Source organism: Tilletiopsis washingtonensis, assembly GCF_003144115.1.
Source record: "Tilletiopsis washingtonensis strain MCA 4186 unplaced genomic scaffold FA09scaffold_21, whole genome shotgun sequence".
NCBI classification, from domain to species: domain Eukaryota; kingdom Fungi; phylum Basidiomycota; class Exobasidiomycetes; order Entylomatales; genus Tilletiopsis; species Tilletiopsis washingtonensis.
Genome location: NW_020312018.1, coordinates 387353 through 409516, shown reverse-complemented (window position 1 = coordinate 409516; position 22164 = coordinate 387353). Strand labels below are relative to the sequence as shown.

Here is a 22164-nt window from a genome sequence, read left to right as displayed (position 1 = left end):
GCAGTGGCCGAGGCAGGAGACGGGGCGCACGGACGGTGGAGGAGGGAGAGCGGAGCGAGACCAACAGCGAGCTCGGCCAAGAGCGGCCACCTGCACCGCATCGGCCGGCGGCGCGTCACGTGCGCCCGATTTAGGCGCCGCGCGTTCGCTGCACCGCTGCAGGCGCGGCCAGCCCCTGGCGGCGGCGCGGCAGAGCTGCAGCAGCGCCACACCGCTGTCGCGCCCGCGCGCGGCGGCGCGTGTGTCGATGGACCCTCAGCCTCGAGCCTGCGTCCGCACCGCCATCTCCCCCTCGCTCCGCCGCTCACACTCGTGTCTTGATCTGCTCGCCCGCCACTCTCCTTCATTGTCCGCCCTCTTCGCGCCTTTCCGTCTCGCCGCGTCTGACCCGTCTGCCGCGCCGCACAGCGCATCCCTCGCGCGTCTGCTGCCCCAGCATCGAGCCCGCACACACACCGAGCGCGCGAGCCGGCCAGCGCGCCCGCCAGCCCCGCCATGGGCTTCTCCTTTCTCTCCTACGACGGCATCTGCGACGGCGTGGCGCTCGTCGTGTGCCCGCTGCTCGGCGACTCGGGCCTCGGCATCGAGCCCAAATGCTACTCGCGCAACGTCGAGATCAACAGCACCCTCATCTTCCAGCCCGGTGAGTCGGCGCCGCGGAGGTGCCTGTGCAGGAGCGCCACGCGCGTAAGGAGGGACCTGCACAGTGGTGGTGTGGATGGTGCAGGCCCTCGAGCCTGGTCAAAGCGCACAGCTAGATAGCGCAGACGCGCGGTCAGGTCCGTACGTGGCACGAAGCGGAACGCGGTGGCTATTGACCGCATCGCCGGGCGCTGCGGCTGCGACGCATGCAGTAGCGCTGTCTGAGTGCGCGGCAGGCATGCCTCGGTCGCAAAGCGCGGGCCACAGGGCCGCGAATGTTTGAGGTGCGGCCGACTCCCCGCGCGCGGGCCGCGCTCTAGCCGGCTTTCTGTGCGGTTCAGAGCTTCCGCCATTGTCGAGGACAGACCACGCTGCTCTCGATTCTGTGCTCGTCTCGACGCGCGATGCTAGTAGTTCGTGTGCGATCCGGCAGTGTAATGCTCCGTCGGCGTGACTCCTTCACTCTGGCGGCCTGCACGCCTACGTCGAAGGCACGAATCGAGATGCGCGGCGCACCGGTCGCCTGGCGGTGCTGGCGCTCGATGGCCATCGTCCGCCTTCGTGTCTACACCCCGCACGCCGAGGCTGGAACTTGCACTGACCAGAGCGTCGCTCGCACAGCCACATGTTTCATCCACATTGCCGCGCTCGTCATGACGGCGATCATGGTGTACCACATTCGCAGCAAGTACACAGCTGTCGGTGAGTGCTGCTGCGAGGCGGAACGTGCGGCACGACTGCAATCGCGGCGAGAGAGCCGGCGCGAGGAGCAGTCGAGGACCGCCGACAGGCAGAGGCGCTGCTCCACACTTCGCGCAGCCTGCTGACTGCGTGCACGTCAGGGCGCAAGGAGATCGTACTCTTCTTCTACCTGTACGCCGTCTCTGAGATGCTCGCCATCTTCCTCGACTCGGCCATCATCCCCACCTATTCGCCCGTCTACTCGGTCTTCACGGCCATCTACGTCGGGCTGGGCACGAGCATCTTCTGGTGCCTGCTCATCAACGGCTTCGTCGGCTTCCAGTTCGCCGAGGACGGCACGCCCAAGAGTCTTTGGGTGCGTGGTCCACATGCAGCAGTGCCCCAGCGCCCGGCGACTGACATTGCGGCTTGCAGTTCCTGCGGATATCCTCGTTTGTGCTCTTTGCGCTTGGCTTCCTCGTCGCCTTTGCCACGTTCAAGGGCGCCGCGGGCATGTCGCCCACGAAGACGCAGGGCCTGTGGATCGTGCAGCTGCTCTTCCCCGCGGTGTGCGTCGTCATCTACGTCGTGTCGCAGGTCGTGCTCGTGCTGCGCACGCTCGACGACCGCTGGCCGCTCGGCGACATCACGTTTGGCGTGCTCGCCTTTGTCGCCGCATGCGTGCTCATGTTCGGCTTCTCGACGCAAATCTGCGTTGCCGTCAAGCACTACATCGACGGCACCTTCTTTGGCGTGCTCTGCCTGCTCTTCTCCGTCATGATGATCTACAAGTGTGAGTCGTCGCAGCTCTGAGCGAGCTGCGCGCCTTGCCGCTGACGCTTCCTCGGCAGACTGGGACTCGATCACCAAGGAGGACCTCGAGTTCTCTGTTGGCTCCAAGGCGGCCGTGTGGGACGTCAAGGACCCTCTGCTGGGTCCGGGCGATGTCGACGTCATGGGCCCCGGCTCCATCTCGACGCACGAGAGTGCCTTTGCCGCACCCCCGCCGCTCGGTGGCGGCGGGCGCATGGGCAGCCCCGGCGCGCCCTCGGGGCGGTTGGCGCCCGGCAAGTCGGGCATGGGATACCCGCCGCAACCGAGCAGCTACTAGGCGGCCCCTGCGAGCCCCTCACTCGGCTTTGCGAGCGTCCGCTTCCAGCGTCTGGGACGCCTACGCACGACATCCACATCTCTTCTGCATCCTTCTACGTCCTCGACCCGCCCTCGTCCCGGCTCCGCAGCTAATGTTCTCCCCTTCACATCCCTGTCCATGCGTGCTTCGACTCTGCACCCACATCCGCCTCGATGTCTGACTATCATGAGCTGACCTGAACACACGCTTTGATCTACACCCGTCGCCCGACGGACGGAACATGGGGCTGAGCTGATGGATTCGGATGCCTAGACGGCGTGCAAGAGGGGCGCGAGGCGCTGAGAGAGGTATGAGTGTGCGTCATCGCGGCAGAGTACAGATGGTGGGGTGAGGGTGACATCGGCAAGCTTGTGTGTAGCGTCTGAGCGTGTGAGGTCGTGTGTGTGCGTGGGTGTTGCGTCGTCTGTCATTAGGGTCAGGGCTCGTAAGGGCATCAGGAACGGGAGCAGGGGTGCGCGCAGGCATCGTTTATGGCCAGCGCGTTCTCGAGTCGGCAGTGAGTCGTGTCCGTGTCGTAGCGAAAGATTAGGTGGTCTGAGGCGGAGCGGGCTTGCGTGCGGTGCAGTCGACGGGCGGACCGGCGCGGCCGTGCGCCTCGGCCACGACGGCAGCGTCGAGACCGAAGAGGTCCTTCATGAGGCGCTCGAAGGCGTGCCAGCGCTCGGCGTACTTGGGGTCACAGAGGCGCTCCTGCTCTTCGTGTGCATCGGGCGACGGCGATGCGGCGTCGACGAGGCGGAAGACATCGCGCCCGAGGCGCTGCAGCAGCTCCTCGTCCGAGAGGTCGGCGCGCGGCTGGGACGCCACGAGACGGTGCAGCGCCGTGAGAGCGCCGTCGCCAAGTGTGGTCGAGATGTGCGCCAGCACACTGGACGCCTCGGGCGCAGCGAGCAGTGCCGCCAGTGCCGAACGTCGGTCTTGAGAGGGAGGAATGGCGAAGAGCAGCGTGGAGCGACCGGGCGGAGGAGAAGGCAGACGGCGATTGCGCAGCATCGTCGGCTCTCTACGCACGCGCGGGAGCGCGACAGAAGGAATCGCACGGCTTGCTCCGCTGCCTGCGCCGCTGTTCCACGACGAAGGCCAGCTCTCCGCGATGCTGGGACTGACGACGGGAGTGGCGAAGGCCTTGCGCTCTTGCACCGGCGAGACGCACGCCGAGGACGCCGGAGTCGTGCGTCCACTCGGCGAGGGCGAGAACGGCGTGAGAGGAGCAAAGCCTCCATCAGACATGTCTGAGAAGTGCCGAGACGAGGCGGCGGCGAAGCTGCGCTCCATGGCGTGGCTGGAGAGCGGCGCTGCGTCTTCGTCTTGCTGCGTGCGTGCACGCGAGTCGTACTCGGAGGCGTACAGCTCGCTCTCGCCATCGTCATCGAAGTCGTCGTCGTCTTCCGAGGCAATCGCTTGAGAGCCAGTGCTGAATGCGACGCTCTCGATGCTCGCGCTGCTCGACGCACGCGCATGGCGTCTGCGGCGCGCTTGATACGCACGCTCGTACTCGCGAGAGAAGGCCGCAAAGCCGCCAGGACGGCGGAAGACGCGCGGTGAAGTGATCGACGTAGCAGACGTCGGCGGCATCGGACTTGTGCTGGCCGAGAGAGAGGCACTTTGCGGAGCGCTCGCGGTCGGCGACTTGATCTCGGCCTCGAGCTTGGGCTGGGCACGACGGAGCGACAGGCCGCCTCCGATGGCGAGACTGACGCCGCCAATGCGAGTCGGTGTCTGAGTAGCAAGATCATCAGCGCGCTGCGACAACAGGGAGGACGGCGAGTCGCGACTGACCTGACGAGGCTGCGTCACCAGCGGCTCTAGGTTCGTAGCGGGAGGCATGGGCTGCTCTTGAGCCTGACTCTGCAGATGCTGCGGCTTGTCGACCGGCGCAGACGCCTCAAGCGCAGCGGCGCTGCTGTGGCGACGCTGCATGGCAGTTGCGGCATCCTGCTTGGCCGCCTCGACGACTGCAGCCTGCTCCTCGTCTTGGTGAAGTTTGGCTTGGGTCGAAGCTCCAGCAGCTGGCGAGGGCGTCCTCGAGCTGACCGCGCTACGACTTGACGGCGTGCAGCTGCGCATCTCGAGGCCGAGGCCAGCGCGAAAGGCTGCAAGCGAAGCTTTACCTGCTGCGGCGCCCGCGCTCGGGTGACGCGTGCGGCCGTCGGGCAGGAGACCCAGCCATGCGGGCTTCTCGGCGCCCGTAGCTTCGAGCTGGGCGATGCGCTCCAGCAGCGGCACACCATCGGCATCGGCGCGTGAGGCGAACTCGGAAGCGCTACGGTCGGCACGCGGCGATCCGGGCGGGAGAGTGGCGAGCGGCGCGGCGGTGAGGGCACGCGCAGGAGGATTGAGCTCGCCGAACGAACGAGCGAAGGATAGACGACGACGCTGCGAAGGCGCCACGCCGACGCCGCGAGCGACGGGCACTCCGTACGCGGGCGCCAGTGATTGAGAGCGCGGACGCGCCGTAGAGTTGACTGACCTGCGTGCGGAAGCTCGCATGTCTTCTGCGCCGGGAGCGAGCTGAGGCGAGACAAGCGAGCTGAGACGGCGCACTCGCTTGAACTTTGCGCCGCGCAACTGCTCGACCTGCTCCTCCGACGGCGGCAGCCCACCACGCGTCTCGACGTCGCCGGCGACGAAGCGGACTCCGACGACGGGCGGTGCCGAGCTGAGAGCCGCCTTGATGTCCGCCGGTGAGCCGTCGAGACTGAGGCTTTGACGGCGCGAGCGCGGTGCCGGAAGGGATGAGAGAGTGTGGCCGCCGGGCGTTGTGGGCGGTGACGTGCGCATGAGCGAGGTGGCCGGCGGCTCTTCGTCGATGTCGGGCAGCGAGCCGGAGCATTGAAGGTGCGACTGGCTGGGCGAGCGGCTGTGCGCTGGCATGTGCTTGACGTCTGGTGCGCGGCTCAGCATGGCGGCGGGAGAAAGCGTGGCTTGAGGAGCGTGCCACTGGCGAGGCAAGGTGTGCAGCGCCTCGACGTCGAGCGGCTCGTCGTGGATGTCGGCGTGTGCATCCGATGTGTTCTGCACGACTGGCGAGTGCGAGACCTCGGCAATGTCATCGCCGTCGGACGAGACATCCTCGCCGTCGCTCGTGGCCCAGCTGTCGTAGCGCGCATGCGAAGCCGAGCGGGTCTCGGCTGCGCTCAGACTCGAGACGAGCAGGCTGCCGTCGGCGCCGAGCGCCGCAAAGAGGCGGTCGCACTCGCGTGCGCGGCGCGTGCCGAGCACGGAGCGGATCTTGCGCAGCCAGGCGCGGTCGGTGAAGCGGCCGCGCGGCTCGGCGAGGAGCGGCTCGAGGCGGGCCCACTCGGGCTGCGCGGCCTGCAGCGCAGCAAGCAGCGCCTTGTTGGCGGGATGCTGCAGCAGCTGGCGCACCTCGGCCGGCCGGTCGAGGAAGGGCAGCAGCACCGAGTCGCCGACGGGCGTGATGGCGAGGGCGCTGCCCGACGCGGCGGCGTCGTCCGCGAGCGGCAGCAGCGTGAGCGAGCAGCGGCGCGGACGCGCACCGCCGGCCGTGCGCGGACAGGCGGGCGGAGCGGCGCTGACGAGCGGCGACATGGGCAGCGTGTATGCGCGCGGCTGCGGCGAGAGGGCCATGGCGGGCGGGCGTGTGCGTGTGCGTGTGCGCAGGTGATGGATGGGTGCGAGAGCGGGGGGCCTCGCAGTGCGCAGCCGGTGCCGCCTCGCTTTGTACTCGAGCGCCGGCCAGAGGGTCGAAGTGACGTCTCGAGCATCCAAGGGCAACCCGCGGCCAAGGGCACGCCGGCACGGCGCACGCAGCGCTGCCATGGGGCCCGTCCTCACGGCCCGCTAGCGCTCGGCACCGCCCCCAAGGGCGCGCGCAGGCGGCGCCGGCGTAGCGCGTGTGGCGCACCACAAGGCGCGCCTGCATCCTGCGCATGACGGCCGCGGCACGCGCTGCCGCCGAAATCAAGAGCGTCGCCCCGCACTCTGACTCTGCGTCGCCAAATGCCGTCGAGCTCGGCCGTCCATCCAGCATACAGGCCGCTCATTCAGAGCTCGACATGCTCTGCAGATGCTGGCTACCAGAGGCTTCCACGCAGCTGGCGCTGTCGCGAAGGTCGTCGCTGGCGCGGTCAGGGAGGGTGCCCTTGGCGCGCCGATCTCGACGGCCACGATCGGCTGCGCCAGAGCAAGTCTCGTCCCGCCGTCGCGCCTCGCTCGTCGTTTCTTCGCGCTTCTTCGTGTTCGCTGCATGGCGCTCGCTCGTCTCTTCCTCAGCGGCCGCGCTCCTCGCCCCGGCTTCGACCCTGCGCAGTCGAGGCTGTCAACGTGCTGAAAGGCTGGCTCGCGGCTCCGGCACGTCGAGAGCCGCGGCGAGAGCCCTCTTCTTGATTCATCCGCTAGCGCGCGCACGGCTGGCCGGCCCGGCTGCCGCGTGAAGGTGGAGGGGACAGGCGTGCGAGCAGCGAGAAGGCTCAGCGACCAATGCCCGACCCTCCAGAGTCACTTTGCCGCCCTCGTCCCCTTGCGATCGCCACTGTGCCGGCCTCTCGATAGATTTGACCCTGACGAGGAGCTGAGCCGCTGTGGGACTGCGTGAGCGAGCGGAGGGAGAGTCTCGCGAAGTGAGGTCTGCAAGAAGAAGCAGCAGCTCAGCGTCACCCGGCCGCAGCCGCACCCAACTCAGCGGCGTGCACCAGCGCAGCGTAGACCTCGGCTCCGCACCATGCCGCTTGAGGCGCCGTTGCCTCGGCACACAACAGCCGCTCAGCGTTGCAGGCCGCAGGCCGACCGCAGCGTGTCATGCTGATGCTGCGTCTCTTGCTGCCGTCTGCACCACGGCTCGGCACGCGGCATGAACGCTTGACCCCGCATCTGTCCTGCGCTCTCGGCTCGCTCGAGATTCTAATTTGCGCTCCAGAGCGCAGCACACAGCCTCAGCATGGCGCAGCGGCCCGTTCCCACGCAGCGCGGCGCTCGGGCCTACACTTGGCTCATGCATGACGGGCGCAAGAAGCTGGCAACTCCGCCAGGCACCCTCACAGCGCTTCTGTGCAGCATCGGCATCGGCGACAAGAGAGAACGCATCCTGAGATGACCGAGCGCCCATGGCATGGCTTGCCGCCAGCGCGTAGCGACGTCCAGCGTGCGATGGCCGCATCGCCAGGGCCGGGTGAACTGCCTCCCTATGCGCTGCCCGATCTCAGGTAGCTGCGCCACGGGTGCCAGCTCGCAGGCGCCGTCTGCACACAGCAGAGCTCGGTCTCAGCGACGCACAGACCACGCAAAGGCGATGTCACACATCAACGCTCGACGCGGCAATAGATGGACAATTCACGCCTCGTAGCTCGGCGGCCCGAGCGGCGCAGCAGCGGCAGGGTACGCAGGCGGGCGCTGCTGGGCATGCGCATGGCCCTGCTCGCCTGCGCTCGCGGGCGGCGAGAGCAGCAGCGGAGGAGGCGCTGGGAAGGGCGGGGCCGCATAGCCTGGCGGCGGCTCGGCGTCTTCGCGGGCATGCTGCTGCGCGTGCTCTGGCTGATGCGGCAGCGAAGCGCCAGCATTCGTGGATGATGAAGCAAGCGACGTCTCGACGATGCTGCTGCGCGGCACTACGCGCGACGAGAGCCGTGCGCCGATGGCAGCGTGTGGGGTGTTGAGAGATGGAGGCAGCAAACGCGGAGTCATCGTGTACCTCGCCACCTCGTCGCGCGGCGCATAGCCGCTCAAGTCGGCGTCCAGCGGCGGATGAGAGGCATCGTTGATGGTGTAGCTCGCCTCCGTCTGAGCGCCATCGTGAGCATCGCCGTGCGCTGGAGGCGCAAGTTGCAGTTGCAGGTCATGTCGACTCTCCAACAGCGAGGGTGGCGCGTCATCCTCAGCGTCCTGTGCACCGCCACGTGCGTCGGCAAAGACATGCGGCGGCTGCTCGTCGTGCGAGAAGAGAGGCAGCGCACTGCCAGGCGAGGAAGGCGAGGCGGTGTCCGAGTTGGCCGAGTCGTAGAGCAGCATGGAGACGTCGAGCGTCTCATCGCCGAGATGCCCATCCGAATGCGCACGCGGGGCATTGAGCGACGAGCCGCCCGCTGCTTCGTCCCGATGACGTCGAGCATGCAACGAGCGCCCGACGTCCTCGTACCCGTCGTACTCTTGGTCCGAGCCGAACTCTTCGAACGAGGCGCCGCTCGAGCCACTGCCTCCTGCTCTGGACGCCCCGGCTTCCTCGTCTCTGCGCAGTCGCTCTTTCTCGCTCCGTCTTTCGGAGACCATGTCCTCATCAGCGTCCTCCTCTTCGCCCTCGTGAAGCCCAGCAGCTCCCGGCAGGACATCGACAGTCTTCTCGACCAGCACATCGCGGTCCTCGCCCTGTCCGCCGCGCATGACGACGCGCACGCGCACGACAAAGTCGACGGTATGCAGCAGCGTCTCCTGGCTGACGCTCTCGCAGCCTCCGCCGCCCACACGAGCAGCAACGGGCCCGCCTCGTGCTGCGTCGTGATCTGGATGTGGGTAAGGCATGTTGCTAATGTCGAAGGGCGGATGCAGCGCCAGCCGCAGAAGGATAGGATGCCGCGAGTGGAAGCGACAGAGCTTTCCCGAGTGTGCCAGGAGCGACTCGAAGCGTCCGCTGCTCTCGCCGCTTGTGCCTGCCGACGAGGAGCCGGCGCCGAGCTCTTGCGTCTCCGTATAGCGCGGAGCCTCCTCTCGCGCTTTGCCGTCCGCCGCGCTGGCTGTCGCCACTGTAGCAGAGCTGTGCCCGTCGCGGACAGTGATGACGCGCAGCAAGCTGGCTTCGACCGCCTTGAGGCGCAGGCCCTTCTCTGCCACGAGTGTCTGCTGCGGCGGCGGGATGCGCACGCGCACCTCCATCGGCTCTGCGCGGCGGAAGAGGGTGCGCCGCAGCTGGATGGCCAGCGGTGTCGGCGAGGACACGGCCCACACATGCGGCTCCACAGCGCCGCGGCGCGGGCTGCTGCTGCTCGAGAGCGCCGCCAGCGGGCCGGGCCGCGTGTAGCGTGTCAGATGCACCGGCACGCTGCAGCGCACGTCGCCTGCCGAGGCAGAGTGCAGCGTGGCGCTGAGCGCATACGAGATGCCGCTCGAGGGCAGGTGGATGCAGTGCGGCAGATCAGCGGTGAGCGCAAAGGAGAAGGGCAACGTCGACGGCAGCTGCGCCGAGGCGAGCTGTGCAGAGCTCGAGGGACTGCCGCTGCCTGCGCTGTGCCAGAGCGTCTGGGTGGAGGTGAAGAGCGTGACGCTCTGGCTGGCCGTCGACTCGAGGGCGGTAAAGGTGATGGTGCTGCAGCGCGCGCGCCATGTCAGCGGCAAGGCCCAGGCGCATGGCCTGCCTGACGATCTGTGGCTCACCAGCGCTGCACATTCTGCACGACGTTCTGCGCATCGAGCTTGACGAGCACGTCGCCCTTGACCCACGCCTCGAAGCCGTCGAGGCCCAGGTAGCCGGCCTGGAAGCTGGTGGCGTCGGCGCGCGGCACAATGTCGAAGAAGCCGGCTGCGTCGGGAGCAGCGGCAGCAGCAGGCGCTGCAGCCGGCGCAGCAGAGCCGGCGTCGTGCGCGGGCGGCGCTGCGAGCGATGCCGAGGGCCCGGCGTGCGGGTAATAGCCCGGCGGCGCGGGATCCGCATCAGCGTCGGGCGGCGGCGGCGGCGAGGCGCCTCGCATAGCGACGGCGAGACAGAGTGAGCGGGGGAGAGGTGGTGGTGAGCTGGAGGAGTGCGCAGTCGGTGGGGCCAGCCTCTCACACCTCCACCGCGGACGCCTGCACCGTCGCACCGCGCATGCGCAGCCACATCTCGGCGCAGGCGCGGCGGCGCAGAATCTCACGAGTTGGGTGCCCGGCGCGCCTTGTGCGGAGTCGCGCCACAGCCGTGGCCCTGTCCAGCCAGACGGCCGACCGGCCACACGTGACGCGCGCGGCGGTCTCACGGCAGCCGCCTCACCCTTCGCATCTGCCTCTCTCTGCTCCACTCCCGCCTCCTCCTCCGCCCGGCGCTCTCCACCTCGGCGCTGCACAGCATGGCAGCACGCTCCTCGGCCGCATTCGCAGCCGTCGCCTCGGCGTCGGCGTCTGCCAGCGTCGCGCGCTCCTCGGCTCACGTCGCGCGGCAGGCCGCTGCCGGCTCCCTCGCGACGCAGCACGGGCGCGTGGCTATGCGCTCGTGAGTGGACAGAGCTGCACACCGCCGTGGACAGAGGCTTGCGGCCGGGCCACGGCGCTGCGGCGTCTGCGACGTTGTGGTCTGAGCGCTAGCGCCGCAGTGTCCCCGGCTTGGGCCGCACCTCTGGCGCCCCATGTCGCGGTCTGCTGACCCTGCCCTCGATCGCAGCTTCTCTTCGTCTGCGCGCGCACCTGGCATGATGGACGGCCTCTTCTCGCGCATGCGCACCATTCGTGACGGCGCCTCGCGCCTCGCCACGGGCAACCGGCTGGAGCGCGAGCGTGCGTCGCGGCAGCGCGGCCCGACGGAGCCTGCCACGCGCGCGCCGGCCGCGGAGGTGGACATGGGTGTCGACTCGGAGGGCAATCCGCTGGCCGACGTCAGCGCTGAGCCCAGCGATCTGGCGTTCGAAGCACGGCGGGCTGCGCAGCGCAAGAAGGCCGTGCTGCGCACGCAGCGGAAACGGTGGAGCGTGCCGCGCATGGCCGTGCCGCCGGGCGGAGGCGAGGCCGTGGCAGTGTACGACGAGCACAAGTATTCCACGGCGGCGTTCCGCATCTCGCCGCGCAAGCTCAAGATGCTCGCCGACCAGATCGGCGGCAAGCCCATCGACCATGCCATCCTGCAGATGCAGTTCAGCGGCAAGAAGGCCAGCAAGCGCATCAAGAGCACCCTGGCGCTGGCGCGAGAGCATGCCGTGCAGAAGGGCCTGCGTCCCAATCACCTCGTCGTAGCCGAGGCATGGGTGGGCAAGGGCCGCAGGTACAAGACGTAAGTGTGCTGCCCGTGTCTGTGTGTTCTGTTCCTGCGATGGACCACTGACGCCGCGCGTCGAACACAGCATCGAGCCAAAGGGCCGCGGCAAGACGGGCATCCGCAAGCACCCGACGGCGCGGCTGAGCATCGTGCTGCGCGAGGGCAAGACGTGGGAGGCAAAGGAGCGCAAGGCGCTCGACCTTGCGCGCCGGCGCGTGCGCAGCATCGGCACGGCCGGCGTCGTGCGCGTGGCGCGCCCCGTGGTCAATGCGTGGAAGCGGCCCGGCTGGAACTGGTAGCCTCGTGCAAATGGCAGACACTGCAAGCTGCAGGCATGACCAGGGGCAGAAAGGTGTGGTATTGCGAGGCCAGTGCTGGCGCCGTCGCAAGTGTGGCACGAGGAGGGATTGCTCTACGCTCTAGTCCGAGATGTCGCCGTTCGAGTCTCCGGCCTGCAAAGAGCGCGCCTCAGCATGGCGGCGCAGCAGAGCCCAAGGCAAGCAATTACTCACCACCTCGTGCAGCTCGATGAGTAGCTCGTTGAACTTCTGGCGCGACACGTCCTTGGCCAGGTGCGTCGTGCCCGGACGCAGCGACGCGCCGGGGAAGCCGCCGCTGGTGGCGGCAGTGAGCGCCGGCGCAGCCGAGGTGGGCGTCGTGGGCGCGCCGCCACTGCTGCTGCCGCCGCTGTTGTCGAGGCCGAGCATCAGCGTCAGTGCCGAGCGGTACTCGTCGAACGTGGCCTTCTTGGCCGCTGGCGTGGTGCGGATCGTCGAGAGCATCGCCTGCGCAGAAGGGTGACGTCGTCAGTGCGTGCGTCAGATGAGCATGTCGACGGACGCACGCCGGGCTCCTTCGTGAGCAGCTCCCACAGACGGCGGCTGCGGTCGAAGTTGTTCCAGCGCTCCGTGTCTGCGCCAATCGCCTCGCGGTTCGCCTCGAGCTTCGTGCGGCTCTGCTCGAGCGACGTGAGTGCGCTCGTGTCGGCGATGACAATGTTGCGCAGGTTCTGCTGCAGCGCCAAGATGTTGCGGATCATCTTCGTCACGCCCTGCGCGTTGATCGCGCGCACGCGGCGCACAGCGGCGCACAGCATCGTGTCCATCAGCGAGACGAGGCCGGAGAAGAGGAACCTGTGGTGCAACAGTGTCAGGGCTGCGTGCATGCGCGGAGAATGCGGCGCACTCACCGGTGCTGCTCGGGCGAGACGCTGTCCGCAAACGTGTCGTCGAGCGACGCCAGCTCGGCATTGAGGTCCACGACGTGCGGGTCAGGCTCGAGCACCGCCTCCTCGACGAGGTAGTTGCCCTCGGTGATGGCTAAGTCGAGGTGATGGATCGTGCGCGCCCGCAGCTCGAGCCGCAGCGTCATCAGGATCGTGTTGGCCAGGTGGCCAAAGGTGCGTGGCAGTGCGGCGAAGCGCCTGATCGCAAGCAGATGCATGAGCGGAAGCTGAGGACCGAACAGAGAGGACGACTCACATGGCCATGTCGGCGCCGAGGGGCAGCGGCAGACTGCGGTCCTCCGCCTCTTCCTTGCTGCTCCTCTGTGGGGCCAGCGAGCCGATGATGGAGAGGCGCTGCATCGAGAGAGGAGCATGCATGAGCACTGCAGCCTGCTGGCCGATGTAGCAGAGACTCACCACAGTCGGGGCAGGCGCGACGCCAATCGCCTTCTCGGTAGCGCGCAGCCGCGAGACGTGCACCAAGAACCAGCGCTGCAGAAGCCTGTCAGCTCTCTGTCTGTCACACTGAGCCGGCCACAACCTACCATGCTGTGCTGCAGATTGCCAAGCGCCATGAGGCGCTTGCGCGAAGTGATCATGTCTGCCGCCCGCACCGAGCCGCCCGTCTGGCCCTGCTGAGCGACTCGGTTGCGCGCTGCGTATGCCAGCTCGAAGCGGTTCTCCTGCGCGTGCAGCGTGCGCTTGGCTTCCGACGGCGTTGTGGCAGTCAGGAGCTGCGAGAGCACGGCGCTCAACTCGGGCCGCTGCGCCCACGTTGCGGACAGCATGTGGGGTGGCCCGTCGTGCGGCGCCGGATCGCCATGCGCGTCCAGAGGCACGTCGGCGGCGATCAGATCTGCTCCCGGCTGTCAGCAGCAATCGTCGACACACGACGGACACAACGCTCACCCTGGAAGCGCTCCTGACAGCGCTGGTAGTACTGCACGATCGTCTGGATGATCAAGTGCGAGTACTGCTCGTCGACGCGTTAGCAGCTGCTTCGTGCGCGACGGCTGCACGAGACTCACGCTTTCGCGATGGAAGGGCGTGGTGCGCAGCATCGAGTATAGACTGTCGATGAGCACGATCACGTTTGCGGCGGACTTGACGATCGGGCGCTGCGAGAGAGAGCGCGAGGCAGGATCCTCCTGGAACGCATCGGGGCCTGGGGAGCACAGCAGGTTAGCCTCGTAAATCCACACGCAGCAGATCATCACTCACCTCCAACGGCACTCTGGAAGAGCGACTGCACCTTCTCGTCCAGCTGCGGCAGGAACACGTCCTGCACAAACTCATCAAGGAAGGCGCTGAAGCCCTTGCCCGCCTCGCCTCCAGCAGCGCCGCCAGGAATGACAAACTGCGCCCTTTCGACGAAGGCCAGCGCCGGCTGAAAGAGGACGCTGACGTTGAAGGCATCCGGCTTGACGAGCAGGCGGTAGCCGCCTCCGGCAGCGTGCTCGGCGGTGCGCGAGGCAGAGACGATGACCTGCTGCTGCTGGTACTGCTGCTGCGCCGAGATGCTGCTGCCAGCTGGATCGAGCGCGCTAACCAGCCCTGGCACTGAGGCGCGCAGAGCAGCGGTGAGCGCCTCTTCGTGCCGACGCAGCGGTGCTGCATCGCGCCGGGCGACGGCGACACCACCGGTGCCGCGCCCGGCATTAGGCTCGGCGAGGCGGAAGAGCTTCTTGGAGCGATCGCGTCCGGACTGGCCCGAGCGCAGCACCTCGTTGACCGAGACGACAGCGTTCCGTCGGGCCGACGCGCTCTGACTGTCATCTGTCAGATGGTCGTGCAGCAACGTGCGTACCTCGTTCTGGATCGGCCGCCAAACTGCGACAAGGCTCGAGGGCGACGTCTTACGCAGCGTCTTGGCATCCTTGCTGTCGGCGCGGCTGGCGATCTTACTCGCGACTTCGTGCACTACACGATGTCCCTGCAGGACAGCGTCGAGCTTGGAGAACAGCGTCCAGAAGAGGTCGCGCATCGTCTCGCTATCGCGCACGACTGACGAGCTCTCGATCTCGGACAGACGGAGCACTGTGCTGTGCGGCCGCCCGTTTGATGACATCGTGCCGCTGAATGCACCGCCGACGCTCGACCGGAACGACGAGCGCGTGCTCTCCGCAAAGCTGCGCGCCAGCGCTGAGGACGAGGCGAGCAAGACCGACTCGGGCTGCACCGCTGCGCCTGTAGACGTGCCGCGCAAGGGCCCGTTCCTGTATCATGCAGCGTCAGCCGCGCCCTGCGCGCATGTCGGCGCGGCACTCACCTTGCATCGACCTCCTCGATCGTCGCATCGACAAGCTGGTGCAGCTCGACAGGCAAGCGCTGCTGCACCACATCGAGAGCAAGGCTGAGCTTGCCGAGGCGCGCCAGTGCCTCGAGGAGCATCTCAATGTACAGGAAGCTGTCGGCCTCCGGATTGTGCCCAAAGTCCACGCCGCCGTCGTGGGTCGTACCTCCTGGCGCAGCATGCCCGGCGAGAGAGTCGGTGCTGTGCGAGCCAGGCATGGTACCCGCTCGTTGCGCCAATGCGTCAGAGGACACGCCACCGGTGCCAGAGAGCGAAGGACCCAGGCCCAGGTTGCCGAAGTCGTTGGCGAGGTTCTCGTCATACGCCGGCCGCGCGCTCAGTGCCGTCAGATAGCGCGACAGCTTCAGCGGTCGGTCGTTGGCCGCAGCAGCAGATGCAGCGCCTGGCGCTCGTGACTCGTCCTCAGCGCGAGCGAAAGCGCGGGGCGTCGTCTCAGCAGCTTCGTCTCCCTCTGCGAGCGTTGCTGGCGCATCGTACTCCTGCCCGAACTCGACGCTTGGCAGTGCCTCCTGACCTGGCACGTAGCTCTTCCATCTCGCGTCGCAGAAGAAGCTCTTGAGGTAGAGATGGTTGTGCAGCTCCTCGATGAGAATCTCGAGCATGCCCTGCTCCTGCGTCTTGAGGTACGTGCGCAGGTCGGCCGTCGCGCCCACTTCGCTGATCTCGGGCTTCTCGATCATCTTCAGGCTGCGAGTAAGCAGATGCACCGCCTGCAGGAAGCGCTTCTCCGACATGAGGCTCTCAAGACGGTCGGGCACGCCCTTGAGCTGCTCGATGATGTCGAGCAGCCGCAGCGACTCCTTGACGCCCTGACTGCGCTGCCAGAGCTGCACCAGGTCGGCCCGCTTCTGTCCGAGCGCCTCGCGAGACTCGCGCAGGCGGCGACGTGCGCCCGACACGCTGCTCTGCGCGGCGCCGAGCGATTGCAGGACGCCATTGTGCAGCGTGATGGCCGATGCGAAGGACTCGTAGTGGTCTGTGTGCGCCGCTCGTTAGCCTGGCAGAGAAGTGCGAATTGCAGAGCTGGACGTACCATCAACAGTGCCCTGCAGCGATGACTCGATGTGATGCTTCATCTCCTCGAACTCGCGGCGATTCGAGCCGAGCGAGCTCTCGTCAAGGAGTGAGAGGGCGAGGGAGACGGCGTTGAACTGGCGTATGCCGTGCATGGCCTCAGCTTCATGCCATGCGCTGGCCGGACACGAGGGCGGCACTCACGTCGTCGTCTGCCACGAAGCCCCACTCTGCCTTGACCTTGCGCAGCACCGCTGCACGAGCCGCCTCAGCACTCGCTCAGCCAGCATGATACGCGCTCCGACTCACCGTTGATGCCTCTGAACGCTCTCTCGTCCCTTCGATCGACGTATGACTCGAGCGGCCTGCTCTCCTTGGCACGCGCATCCTCCACCTTGCGCTCAGTCTTGCGCCGCTTGCTCTCCTCCTCGGCCGTTGTGCCTCTCAGTATCCGCTGCGCGCCCTGCTTGCGTCCTGCAGCACTGAGCGCACTCAGCACGCTACCGAGCGCAGCCGGCTCAGCGGGCTTCGAGAGCGTGCCGACGGTCGGCGAGGTGAAGCTGGGGGCCGCCGGCTCGCGTGGTCGCGCTCGCCTTGGGTCTTCGTACGCCTCTGCATCCTCGAACGTGTCCTCCTCGCCGCCTGAGCTAGCGCCGTCGACGCCGTTCATGTTGGCCATCAGGCGTGCACTCGTGGCATGCCGGTCCGTCGCAGCTGGACGCGCGCCGCGCCCGCCCAACAGGTTGCGACCAGCAGCTGGCGGCGCAGCAGGTGCCTCATGGCGGCTAGGCGATGTGGCAGCGCGGGAGCGCGCCGCCGGGAGCGGCGGCGCACCTTGAGGCCGCCGCATGCTGCGTGCAGGCCGTATGGGCCCGCCGTCCTGCGCCTGGGCAAAGGAGGCCACGCTCGCCGCTGATGGCTCGAAGCCGGTGCCGAGATGCGAAGGCGCGCCGTACGCGTTGCTGCCGCCGGCGCCAGCACGGCCCTCGTAGTTGGAGATGGAGTCAGAGGGCGAGAGTGAGACGAAGGAGGGTCCGGCACCGAGATGATGCTGCTGTTGCTGCTGCTGTTGCGAGTGCGGAGCAAGCATGTCGTTGCTGCCCGAGCGCGGCATGCCGTACTGCTCGGCGGGCGGCGGCTGGCGCTGCTGCTGCTGTTGCCCCTGTTGCGGCGCGCCGCGCATGGCGGCAAAGGACGAGACGGAGGCGTTGCTTGCTGTGTGTGCGTGCCCGCCGTGGAAGCCGGACTGATACTGCTGTGCCTGTTGTTGCGGCATAGGAAGGCCGGCAGTGCCGCGAGAGAACGACGAGACGGCTATGGAGCCGTCGACGCCGCCGCCGAGCGAGGCATTCTCGTGCGTGATGCGCGAGCGCAGGTCCGGCACCCGCACCGACTTCTTGCGGGACATGGCGGCCAGCTGGTCCTCAGACGGGTGCTTACGGGTGTCACGAGAGCGCTTCGCTCACCCCTCCACTCGCCAGCACGGCGAAGGGCCACAGCCGAGCCGAGCACCGCCGGCACCCGAGAGCACCTGCAGCAGAGAGCTGCGCGCCCTGACTCAAGCAACTCGAGTGTGCCTGCTAAGCAAGCAGGGCCGGCAGAAGGAGAGGGCGCGAGGTGCCGCGGCGGCGGCTGGTAGTCCGTCAGGCACAGCAGGTGCTAGGGGACGTGCCGCTCGGGAGGAGTGCGCAACAGGGCAGCAGCGCCAGCGCGATCGCGAGGCTGAGCAGCGCGGCCCAGGAGGGTATGATGTGCACGGCTGCCGCAGAGTGCGGTGAGGCGATGAGGTTGAGCCGCGCCTGAAAGCCTCGAGTCGCGCGCTGCCGAGCCGGAGAAGAGTGGTGGAGGAGGCTGAGGTGGTGGAAGGGCAGGGTGTTGGATGCCGCAGCCGGCCGCCGGCTGTCAGCGAGGCACGAGATGCGCTCGGGCCAGGCGCGCCTTCCCCACGCGCCGCGCCGGCCCTGCAGCGCGCGCCGAGTTGGGCAGACGCGCACGAAGGTGCGAGTCGCTCTCGCGCGCCTCTCTCTGGGTCACCTCGCCGCCTCGCCCTTCTTGCTTTCCACTTACACATCCTCAAGGCGCAGAGAGGCGCAAGTCAAGCGTCGCAACCAGCAGGCCGGGCGACATCGGACGCACAGAGCTGCCTCAAAGGACCGCGACGGGCGCGCTGCGTGCTCTAGCCACGCTGTCTTGCTGCGATCCATGGCCAGTCCTCTCGCCTCCTCGTCGCGCCTCCACGACCCCAACTTTCCGCCGGCGCTGCGCATCACCTCGTCGCGCGCTCCACAGCAGGCTGGAGATGCGGCTGATGCAGATGCCGCCGACGACATCTATGCCGACGAGGCAGACATAGCGGCGTACGGCATTGCCGGGCGCATCTGGTCAGTCTGCACGTTCTTGTCTTTCTGCGCATCGTGCCAGCTGACAGTTTTGCTCCCTATAGGGAGGCAGCATATCTTCTGCGCCTCTATCTCCGTCCGTCTCATCCACTCCTTCATTTTTCGCCACCTTGTCCCCTCTTCGACGCTGCGCCACGCCTGGTCGAGCTCGGCGCAGGCGTGGGCTATGCAGGCCTGCATCTTGCTCGTCAGCTGTCATCGCACAACATAGGCGGGCAGCTGGTGCTGACAGACTTGCACAATGTGCTGCCGCTGCTGCAACGCAATGTCGGCCGCGCTGACGTCCCGAGCTCGACGGCCGTCGAGGTCATGCCGCTGCCGTGGGGCGATGCTTCATGCGCCCGGCAAGTGCGCCAACACCTCGAGAGCGGCACGCAAGGCAAAGCGGCGCTCACGCACATCCTCTGCTCCGACCTCGTCTACTTTCCCGAACTGCTTGCGCCGCTGCTTCGCTCGCTGCTGCACCTGACCGACTGTGCGAGCGGCAGTGGGCCGATGGTGGTGATAGCATACAAGGTGGGCGGGCGCCCCTACTCCTCTCTCTCTGCCTCTCCTTCCCACGCCGTCACGGCTCACACCCTATTCTCGCCAGATTCGCTCGCTGGAAAAGGAAGCGCCCTTCTGGCATGCCTTTGGCACGTGGTTCGACTTTGAGCCCGTCTTGTGTCGTCGTCGTTGTAAGGACGGCGAGGAATGGGAGCGCTTCGGCGCAAAGATGTCGCACTTCCGCTCAGCCCACGAGACAAGTGCTGCTCAGTCGAGGCAGACGGAGCCGCAGCGCGAAGGCGAGGAAGCAGCGGAGGAGGAGGAAGACGCGCCAGACCAATACTTCCTCTTCCTTGCCTCGCGCCGTCCCGACACGCAAGGCGCTCTGGCACCGTCGAACGATGCGCAGCTGCTGCAAGGCTGGCGCATCTGGCCGACTGCGAAGCCATCGAGCGGCGCTGCGGATCCGCCATCCGGCGAGCGCGAGGCGGAACAGGAGTCGCGCGAAGCTGCTTCGCGCTGCGAGATGGGCAGCGGCGGCGAACGCTTTGAGGAGCTGCTCTTCTTGGCGCTCAATGGCGGATGAGGGCCTGTAGGCCTGGCAATGCACAGCCGTGCCCGCTTACCTCGCTCTGGACTGGAGTCCGCGATGCCTGGCCTGAGCGCCAGCATCCGTGCAGCTGCTCCACTCGAAACGCCCCCGCTGCTCCTTGCCTTCGTGGCACGTCTAGACGGCGAGCTCGCGAGCGCACAATGGGAGGCATCATGTCAAACTGAGTCATCTTTTGCAGCGTTGCGTGCCTTCACTCGGCGACGCGCAGCCCTATGGGTGTGTGTGGTGTGTGTGTGCAGTGCGTATGTGTGTGTGTGTGTCATGTGACGAGAAGGGGGTGGACACCAGAGCGGGTGGACTTGCTTTGATGCCAGAGGGAGAGTGGAATAGTACAAGAGAGAGGCAACTCACGACGCAAAGAAGAGGTTTCGCAGGACGCACACAACCCTGCGGACTCTCCATCACGCGCGCAAAGCCACCCATGTGCGAGGCAGGGACGGAAGGCGAGACGGGCAATGCATTTAGCCGTGCTTGGCACCACCCTTGGCGCGCAGGCGACGGAGGTAGTGCTCGAGCTCGGCGCCCTCGAGGATGTAGCCGTCGGCGCGGCCGCTCTGGCCCGGGCGGCTGGAGATGGCGGCGTAGAGACGGCCGGCGCCGAACTGCTGCTCGACGAGCGGGTCGATCTTGGCGTCCTTCTGGCGCTCGGCGAGCGTGCGCGTCACGTGGCTCGACTTCTTGACCTCCTCCGTCTCGGCGGCACCGGCGGCGGCGGCACGCTTCTTGCTCGTCACCGGCTTGCCGTAGTGCTTCTCGTACGCCTGGCGGAAGGGCGTGGCGTCGACCTGGATGATGGCGTTCTTCACCAGCGTGTTGGTGCGCACAAGCTCGTTGTTCGACGCGTTGAACACGACGCCGAGAATGCGCGTCTTGGCAGTCAGGTGCTCCGAGCCCCAAGCGAAGTTGCCGCTGTAAGACGACGGGCATCAGTGTCTGAGCATGTGATGCGAGCTGTGTGCGCAGAGAGGGGTGCGTGCCTGCCCTGTGTCGCCGACGTGCAGCAACCCAGCCGCAGAGCAAGATTGCATCTGCTGCTCGCCAGCGGCCGTACGGAGTCGCAAGGCACGCACTCGGCGCCGGAGTGCGCACGCATGCCCGGTGTGCCTGTCGCTAGAGGTCCAGCATCTGCCTGACGGAGCGCGCGCACAGTGCACTCCGGCCGGCCGGCCGGCCTCTAGCAGCGTGCAGATGCGCCGCTACCATCGCTCCCCAACTCGATGCCGCTACACCGTGTTGCCCATGCCCACCCGCCGTCACGCCGATCTGGCTCTGGCCGCCTCGTACCCGCCTGCATGCCCTCTCTCCCGCCATGCTGTCATCCCGCCGTCGTCCTGCTCTCTCTCGCTCTCCCCTTCCTGGCATCCTCTCGCAGCAACTCACCTCTCCAGACGCAGGGCACGGTGCTTGATGTTGCCGCCGCGCACACGCACAGTGTGGATGCGCTTCGGGCCAATGCGCGTGTTGGAGGCCTGGCGAGCCATCTCAAACTGGCGCTTCTCTGCACGACGCAACGAGAGGGGAAGCGGACATGTCAGTGGGGGGCGTTCTCGAAGATGGGACATACTGGACACGGGCTAGACATTGGCCTGCCTTGCGCAGGCGCCGACCATCACCCACTCGCACCGCCTTGCCTGCCCGACCCTGGCTGTCCCCTGCAGGCCCGTCTGCGCACAGGCTTCTGCTGCCGCGACATCGGCGCAAGTGTGGCAGTCATGTGGCGTGCTGCCCGTCATGCCGGGCCCTTGCTCGCCGTGCCATCTGCTTGCATCTTCCTCCCTGCCTCTCTGCCTCGCCTGTGCCGCCGCTCTCCTGCCTACGCACTGCGGTAGTAGGCGCGGCGCGCGCCCGTGGCGGCCCGCTTGTGGCGGCTGTCGCGCGAGATACCCATGATGTGTGGGTGAGTTGAGGGTGCGAGATGGGGACGGGGGTGACTTGAGGTGAGGAGGAGAAGGCGGGCGCCGCGGACGGCAGCGCGAAGCAGCAGCCGCGCCGCACCGCGCGCCAGCCTGCCAGCCACAGCTCACGTGCGCGCGCAGAACCGCTGCGGAGCCGTGTCGCGCGGGCAGGGGGACACGCGTGCGACTCCTCTGCACCCCTTCTGCCCGCCTTCGGCCGCAACGTCGCGCGAATGATCTCGTGCGTCGCGCCAGGAACGCTGCTCCCACGCTCGACCCCTCCGCTCCACTCTCCCGCTGCGCCTTGGCCCCCTCTTGGATGCGCCCGATGCGCGTCTTCTGCGTTCGTGCAGACTGAGCGCCGCTCCGCTCGGCCTGCCTGGCAGCACATACAGAGACGCAGCGAGTGGCGGCGTCGCTTGTTCGAGGCAGCACGTAAGAGCTCGTCTGCCGCGCAAGCTTGCCGCTCTCGCCATCGCGCCTCGAGCTGCGCCCCGCTGCTGCGCCATGCGAGCCGCAAGCCGAGCCTCGAACTCGAGCATCTTCTCGACGCCCTTCGTCTTGGCTCGGCGTGCGATGCCGCTCTGCGCGCAGCAGGCCTCGCCCACGGTCGTCGTCATGCGGCGCCCCGCTGGGTGCTGCGGTGCGAGATCGGCGCCTAGCGCGCATGCCGTTCGCTGTTCCCACGGCGTGTCCGCATGCGTGAGGACCTCATCGGCCGCTGGACCTTGGCCGTCTGCGCGCCGCCGTCTCCACTTTCGCCTCACCTCAGCGGGCTGTCGGCCTTCGTTGCCAGCTGCTCGGCGTGGCCTTCGTCGGAAAGCAGCTCAATATCCCGCACGTGTTCGTGGC

At 67.5% G+C, this 22164-nt stretch overlaps 8 protein-coding genes across 8 annotated transcripts; 4 read left to right on the top strand and 4 right to left on the bottom strand.

Moving 5' to 3' along the window:
* The first annotated feature begins 303 nt into the window (after positions 1 to 303).
* Positions 304 to 2673, top strand: FA09DRAFT_332021 (hypothetical protein). Its single transcript, XM_025743281.1, has 5 exons — positions 304 to 643; positions 1264 to 1344; positions 1485 to 1699; positions 1759 to 2116; positions 2175 to 2673. Exons 1-5 carry the CDS (start codon positions 496 to 498, stop codon positions 2432 to 2434), a joined length of 1062 nt encoding a protein of 353 aa, XP_025595982.1. The 5' UTR covers positions 304 to 495; the 3' UTR covers positions 2435 to 2673.
* Positions 2674 to 2688: 15 nt separating this feature from the next.
* On the bottom strand, positions 2689 to 6067 carry FA09DRAFT_347063 (hypothetical protein; the record flags this gene model as incomplete). The annotated part of the gene is made up of 1 exon (XM_025744790.1): positions 2689 to 6067. One exon carries the CDS (start codon positions 6065 to 6067, stop codon positions 3002 to 3004), a length of 3066 nt encoding a protein of 1021 aa, XP_025595981.1. The 3' UTR covers positions 2689 to 3001.
* Positions 6068 to 6275: 208 nt separating this feature from the next.
* On the top strand, positions 6276 to 7054 carry FA09DRAFT_137593 (hypothetical protein). The gene has a single exon (XM_025739111.1). The coding sequence runs from the start codon at positions 6370 to 6372 to the stop codon at positions 6871 to 6873; it is 504 nt and encodes a 167-aa protein (XP_025595980.1). The 5' UTR covers positions 6276 to 6369; the 3' UTR covers positions 6874 to 7054.
* A 714-nt stretch (positions 7055 to 7768) lies between these two features.
* On the bottom strand, positions 7769 to 10113 carry FA09DRAFT_341013 (hypothetical protein; the record flags this gene model as incomplete). The annotated part of the gene is made up of 2 exons (XM_025744386.1): positions 7769 to 9731; positions 9800 to 10113. The coding sequence occupies 2 exons, from the start codon at positions 10111 to 10113 to the stop codon at positions 7769 to 7771; spliced, it is 2277 nt and encodes a 758-aa protein (XP_025595979.1).
* A 380-nt stretch (positions 10114 to 10493) lies between these two features.
* Positions 10494 to 11810, top strand: FA09DRAFT_332016 (ribosomal protein L22). Its single transcript, XM_025743280.1, has 2 exons — positions 10494 to 11381; positions 11452 to 11810. The coding sequence occupies exons 1-2, from the start codon at positions 10744 to 10746 to the stop codon at positions 11663 to 11665; spliced, it is 852 nt and encodes a 283-aa protein (XP_025595978.1). The 5' UTR covers positions 10494 to 10743; the 3' UTR covers positions 11666 to 11810.
* FA09DRAFT_332015 (hypothetical protein) lies at positions 11700 to 17788 on the bottom strand. Its single transcript, XM_025743279.1, has 14 exons — positions 16229 to 17788; positions 16124 to 16173; positions 15939 to 16056; positions 14861 to 15881; positions 13813 to 14807; positions 13620 to 13756; positions 13501 to 13564; positions 13137 to 13447; positions 13009 to 13083; positions 12848 to 12945; positions 12556 to 12789; positions 12211 to 12499; positions 11879 to 12151; positions 11700 to 11818 (listed from the first exon to the last, which is right to left on the bottom strand). Exons 1-14 carry the CDS (start codon positions 17325 to 17327, stop codon positions 11786 to 11788), a joined length of 4797 nt encoding a protein of 1598 aa, XP_025595977.1. The 5' UTR covers positions 17328 to 17788; the 3' UTR covers positions 11700 to 11785.
* A 164-nt stretch (positions 17789 to 17952) lies between these two features.
* Positions 17953 to 19582, top strand: FA09DRAFT_332014 (hypothetical protein). The gene is made up of 3 exons (XM_025743278.1): positions 17953 to 18300; positions 18363 to 18834; positions 18911 to 19582. The coding sequence occupies exons 1-3, from the start codon at positions 18122 to 18124 to the stop codon at positions 19388 to 19390; spliced, it is 1131 nt and encodes a 376-aa protein (XP_025595976.1). The 5' UTR covers positions 17953 to 18121; the 3' UTR covers positions 19391 to 19582.
* FA09DRAFT_332012 (putative RPS8A-ribosomal protein S8.e) lies at positions 19577 to 21345 on the bottom strand. Its single transcript, XM_025743277.1, has 3 exons — positions 21239 to 21345; positions 20798 to 20915; positions 19577 to 20326 (listed from the first exon to the last, which is right to left on the bottom strand). The coding sequence occupies exons 1-3, from the start codon at positions 21303 to 21305 to the stop codon at positions 19879 to 19881; spliced, it is 633 nt and encodes a 210-aa protein (XP_025595975.1). The 5' UTR covers positions 21306 to 21345; the 3' UTR covers positions 19577 to 19878.
* Positions 21346 to 22164: the final 819 nt, after the last annotated feature.

Coding starts and splice junctions, on each gene's coding strand:
- FA09DRAFT_332021 (XM_025743281.1), top strand. CDS start 496: ATGGGCTTCTCCTTTCTCTCCTACGACGGCATCTGCGACGGCGTGGCG. Junction 1,700..1,758: donor GCACGCCCAAGAGTCTTTGG/GTGCGTGGTCCA, acceptor TGCGGCTTGCAG/TTCCTGCGGATATCCTCGTT. Junction 2,117..2,174: donor CGTCATGATGATCTACAAGT/GTGAGTCGTCGC, acceptor CTTCCTCGGCAG/ACTGGGACTCGATCACCAAG.
- FA09DRAFT_137593 (XM_025739111.1), top strand. CDS start 6,370: ATGACGGCCGCGGCACGCGCTGCCGCCGAAATCAAGAGCGTCGCCCCG.
- FA09DRAFT_332016 (XM_025743280.1), top strand. CDS start 10,744: ATGTCGCGGTCTGCTGACCCTGCCCTCGATCGCAGCTTCTCTTCGTCT. Junction 11,382..11,451: donor AAGGGCCGCAGGTACAAGAC/GTAAGTGTGCTG, acceptor CGTCGAACACAG/CATCGAGCCAAAGGGCCGCG.
- FA09DRAFT_332015 (XM_025743279.1), bottom strand. CDS start 17,327: ATGTCCCGCAAGAAGTCGGTGCGGGTGCCGGACCTGCGCTCGCGCATC. Junction 14,808..14,860: donor ATCGAGGAGGTCGATGCAAG/GTGAGTGCCGCG, acceptor TGCATGATACAG/GAACGGGCCCTTGCGCGGCA. Junction 13,084..13,136: donor GCAATCTGCAGCACAGCATG/GTAGGTTGTGGC, acceptor AGGCTTCTGCAG/CGCTGGTTCTTGGTGCACGT.
- FA09DRAFT_332014 (XM_025743278.1), top strand. CDS start 18,122: ATGGCCAGTCCTCTCGCCTCCTCGTCGCGCCTCCACGACCCCAACTTT. Junction 18,301..18,362: donor GGCATTGCCGGGCGCATCTG/GTCAGTCTGCAC, acceptor TGCTCCCTATAG/GGAGGCAGCATATCTTCTGC. Junction 18,835..18,910: donor TGGTGGTGATAGCATACAAG/GTGGGCGGGCGC, acceptor TATTCTCGCCAG/ATTCGCTCGCTGGAAAAGGA.
- FA09DRAFT_332012 (XM_025743277.1), bottom strand. CDS start 21,305: ATGGGTATCTCGCGCGACAGCCGCCACAAGCGGGCCGCCACGGGCGCG. Junction 20,916..21,238: donor GCGCCGCGCCTACTACCGCA/GTGCGTAGGCAG, acceptor TGCGTCGTGCAG/AGAAGCGCCAGTTTGAGATG. Junction 20,327..20,797: donor CGTGCCCTGCGTCTGGAGAG/GTGAGTTGCTGC, acceptor GTCGTCTTACAG/CGGCAACTTCGCTTGGGGCT.